Source organism: Pelobates fuscus, chromosome 12 (assembly GCF_036172605.1).
Source record: "Pelobates fuscus isolate aPelFus1 chromosome 12, aPelFus1.pri, whole genome shotgun sequence".
In the NCBI taxonomy this organism is placed as follows: domain Eukaryota; kingdom Metazoa; phylum Chordata; class Amphibia; order Anura; family Pelobatidae; genus Pelobates; species Pelobates fuscus.
Window position 1 is genome coordinate 63,891,762 of NC_086328.1, and position 4,069 is coordinate 63,895,830.

General features: G+C 39.1%; 1 protein-coding gene across 1 annotated transcript; it reads left to right on the top strand.

The window, feature by feature from the left end:
• The first annotated feature begins 431 nt into the window (after positions 1–431).
• On the top strand, positions 432–1,388 carry LOC134578484 (olfactory receptor 5P6-like). The gene has a single exon (XM_063437479.1). The coding sequence runs from the start codon at positions 432–434 to the stop codon at positions 1,386–1,388; it is 957 nt and encodes a 318-aa protein (XP_063293549.1).
• The last annotated feature ends 2,681 nt before the right edge of the window (positions 1,389–4,069 follow it).

The window sequence follows — 4,069 nt, forward strand, 5'->3', positions numbered from 1 at the left end:
GAAGAACATTTATACAAAACACTGCACAATATAATAATCTGAAAATCGTGGAACTTAGATAGAGGAATGAAGCAGAAACCTGGAAAACAGATAAAGTAAAATAGTAACTTGTCCCTACAGCACTTGTAAGCAACATATAACACAATGTTCAAAAAGGATTTCATAAATACCGACTCACTATTAGATCATCAGAAAAGGTACAGCAGTGCACTGACCTATGTTCCTAAGGATCAGTGTTTTGCACCTAAATAAACACTTTGCATAGATCATTTTGTCTGAATTTATGGCTTCAGCTTAAGTGTACCAGAACCATCAAATCTTTTGTTGCAGCTCTAGTAAAAAAGTAAATTTGATTTAATTTAACAGGTTTATTTCAAATGTACCTTTGTCCCCTTTTATACAGTTCTAAAGAAGTATATTTCCTGAACAGAATGTGCCTTTATAATCAGACATCAATCACTCAGTTTCTACTTATTGGATTCCAGAGTCTTAATAACTACAAGATTTTACTTTTTGTACTTTTCCTCATAATTTACATTGTGATATTAAGTGAGAATATTGTAATCATCCTACTTATTTCTATCAGCAAACATCTCAAGCATCCGATGTATTTTTTCCTTAAGAATCTTGCCTTTGCTGACCTTCTATCCACCTCAAATATTATACCAAACGGTCTAAACATTATATTGAAAAAAGGAGAAAACATTTCCACAACTGCCTGCATTTTTCAGTATTATTTTCATTGTTTTTCTGGGTTTTCTCAATCGCTCATTCTCATGGTAATGTCCTTTGACAGATATCTGGCAATATGCAATCCGTTACGTTATGCTGCTATTATGAATGTTAAGCAGTGTTTATATTTGGTCTCTCTGTCTTGGTTTGGATCATTTATTCTTATTTCCACTGAAATCATTTTGATGTATCAATTGAAGTTCTGTGACTCAAATATCATTAACCATTTCTTTTGTGACTTTGCTCCTATCATTGAACTTTCAGCCTCTGACACATTTTTACTATCATGGTTTGACTTTGTTTTATCCTTATGTCTAATATTTTTCCCTTTTATATTTGTTACTGTATCCTACATTTATATATTCATCACCATCTTCAAGATTTCCTCTTCCACTGGAAAGCAAAAAGCCTTCTCCACTTGCAGCTCTCACCTAGCTGTTGTCTGCACATTTTATGGGACTCTAGTTGCTGTGTATTTGTTACCATCTGGAGAACAGTCATTGATTGATAACAAATTTAAATCTTTAGTTTACATTGTGCTCACCCCAATGGTCAATCCAATTATATACTGTTTGAGAAGTAAAGAGATCATGGGAGTATTGATAAAAATCATGGGGAAAAAAATGAAAATAAATGAGAATCTGCAGACAATATAAGTTAGAAATTTTCTGTTTTTTTTTTTTTAATAATCTTTGAGATTTTTTTTTTCCATAAAGACATTGAATCATAGATCGCCAAACATACAATACAAACATTAATCAGCTCAGCCTATTACAGCAAAGTATTTGTATATGAGCACAAATAGACAAATAAACATGAATTTGAACATTCTTTCCCCAATGTCGAGAAGTGGAGGTAGGTCCTAGGCACCTGGTGAAACATGCTACAAGGGCGTTTTAATTAAATTGGTTTCACTGAACTTATTGATAAGTTATGTTAACATAAGAGACAATTGTCACATATCATGTATTTTTGGGGCATTTAAAAAAGGAATACTTAGATCTCTTTCCATCCTTAATAGTAAGATTCATTGAGATTGTATTGTGTTGAAAGGTATTTTCCCAGTTGGTTTCCACTTACGAGCTATTATAATTTTAAAAGCAATAAAACAATGAATAATAAAACTTTCATTCTTATGTGACATATTGGGCCACTGCATATGTAGTAATAAAGTCCTTTCTAGTGATATCTTGGTCATGTCATATATATATATATATATATATATATATATATATATAATCAAACCAGGAATAATTGGGTTGCACTCACGGTCTTGGATAAAAAGTTATAAATTTATTCCATAAATTGATGCAAAATCGACGTTTCGGTCCTCTCAGGGACCTTCCTCAGGATCAAATGACATGTCATTTGACATGTCATGGCAGCTGGGGCTGCAGTCCATGGTATCGTCAGGTGGGTGAGTCAGGTGTGCCCGATCTCGATCCTCTGGGTACAAATGGATTGATATTAGCGACAGTCCAAGAATGGCTCCTGTCCATTGGGGCCGCCTCTTTTGGTAGGCCGAGGGCCTGAAGGAAAGCCGGTGCTTCTGAGTTGTGTGTCAAGAGGTGTAGTTTGCCTGCTTTCTCAGCAATCAGTCGGTTCTGTCCCCATCTATATGTGATGGTATGTTCGCGAAGTTGTTGTGTAATTGGTCTGAGAGAACTTCTCCATGTCAGGGTATGCCTGGAAATGTCTCTGAAGAAGGTTAATTGAGCCCCTTCAAAGGGAACAGTGGGCGAGCTTTTCGTGGCGCCCATGAGAGCCCCCCGATCAGAGTCTCGGATAAGTTTAATCAGAACATCCCAGGGGCGCTTTAGGCGCTTTAGGGAGCCGAAAACAAGAATCCACTCCTATTTGCTTAGCTTGTTTAGGTAGCAGTAATGTGGCTATCAGCCTCCGGCAGTAGTGGGGTAATTCAGAGTCAGTGACTGCGTCAGGCACCCCTCGGATCCTCACATTCCGTGCCTTTGCCTTGTCTTCCAGAGTGGCTAATTGTGTAGTCAGGGTGCTGCATTGCTGTTGTAGTGAGCTTAGGGCCGCATCTGTTGCAGCCTGGGCCACCCCAATACTTTTAACATCGTCTTCCGCCATCTTCACCCTCCCTGTGAGCTTGGAGGTTTCCTCCCTTATCAGGGCCATGTCAGCCTGGAACATGGCTTGTATCTCCCTTACTAGGGCCTTAATGTCGGCCTTCGTGGCTGGGGCTGAGTCGCCTAGCTCTGTGTGAGTCACGGGCTTCGCCTGTACCTTAGGTGGAGGTGAGTGGGAAGCCGTCTGGCTCTCGTCGTCCGACGAGGGCGAGGTATAGGCCTCGGCCGGCGCCATCTTGCTCGAGTCCAGCCGCATGGTCGGGCGCAGAAAAGCTCCGATATCTCGGGAGCCCGAGCCGGGATCAGCCTTATACTTTTTCGTTTTCTTGCCCATGTTGAGGGGCACACCGGAGGCGTTTTGTGGCTTTGTAGAGTTGCCGTTTTCGTCGTTATGTGGAGTTTAGGCGAGATTCCCGGAGGAGCTGCAGCAGGACACGTCTAGCTCGCTCGGGTGCTGGCTCCGCCCCCCCAAATACCACTTATTTGTGACCTTATAATGCGTTTCTGCTAAATTTCAGAATTGAACCTGTTTACGAGTAGAGGTGAAAGCAAAACACCATTCCTGGTGGTCTTACACACAATTGAGCTCCCTTTCCCAATTTGTCAATTGGGAAAAGTTTTCCATAGAGTTTGTATTTCTGATTAGTTTTATCGCCTTAGCCACTATCTTTGAGGTGACTTGTTTCATTAGAGAATAATGTCTTTAAAGTCTTAATCCTATAATCATTAACTTGGAACAAGTATTTTTGTAAAAAAAAAATATGAAAAAATGTCTTAGTTGGGTAGTTTGAATTTTTGGGACAGGGATCCAGAGGATTAGATTCTACCTTGGTATAATAAGTGATCTAGACTATAAATACCACACAATTTCCATCTATTCCACAATAGGTCAGAAATGTTGTCTTCTATTACGGAAAGCCTTAGAACGTCTAAAACACGGTATTGTATACCCAATTTATTTTTAATCTCTTGCCACCCGAGATAACATGATTCCTAATTTTATTATTTTCAATAGGTACCTCCATTTTTTCAGGCTTTTTATGTTCCATATAAGACCCATGACCTTTTTGACAACCAGTACTTCAGTTTTGATTTTAAACCAACCCTCTTCAGAAGAAGATTGTAAGTGGGTTCTAGGGACTTGTGCTATTTTGTTGACCTGGTATACAAAATCTAACATTTGGAAATTTGAGACCTCCCTCTGTGGGCTTAAGAGATAGCATTTTCTGTTTATCCTAAGTTTT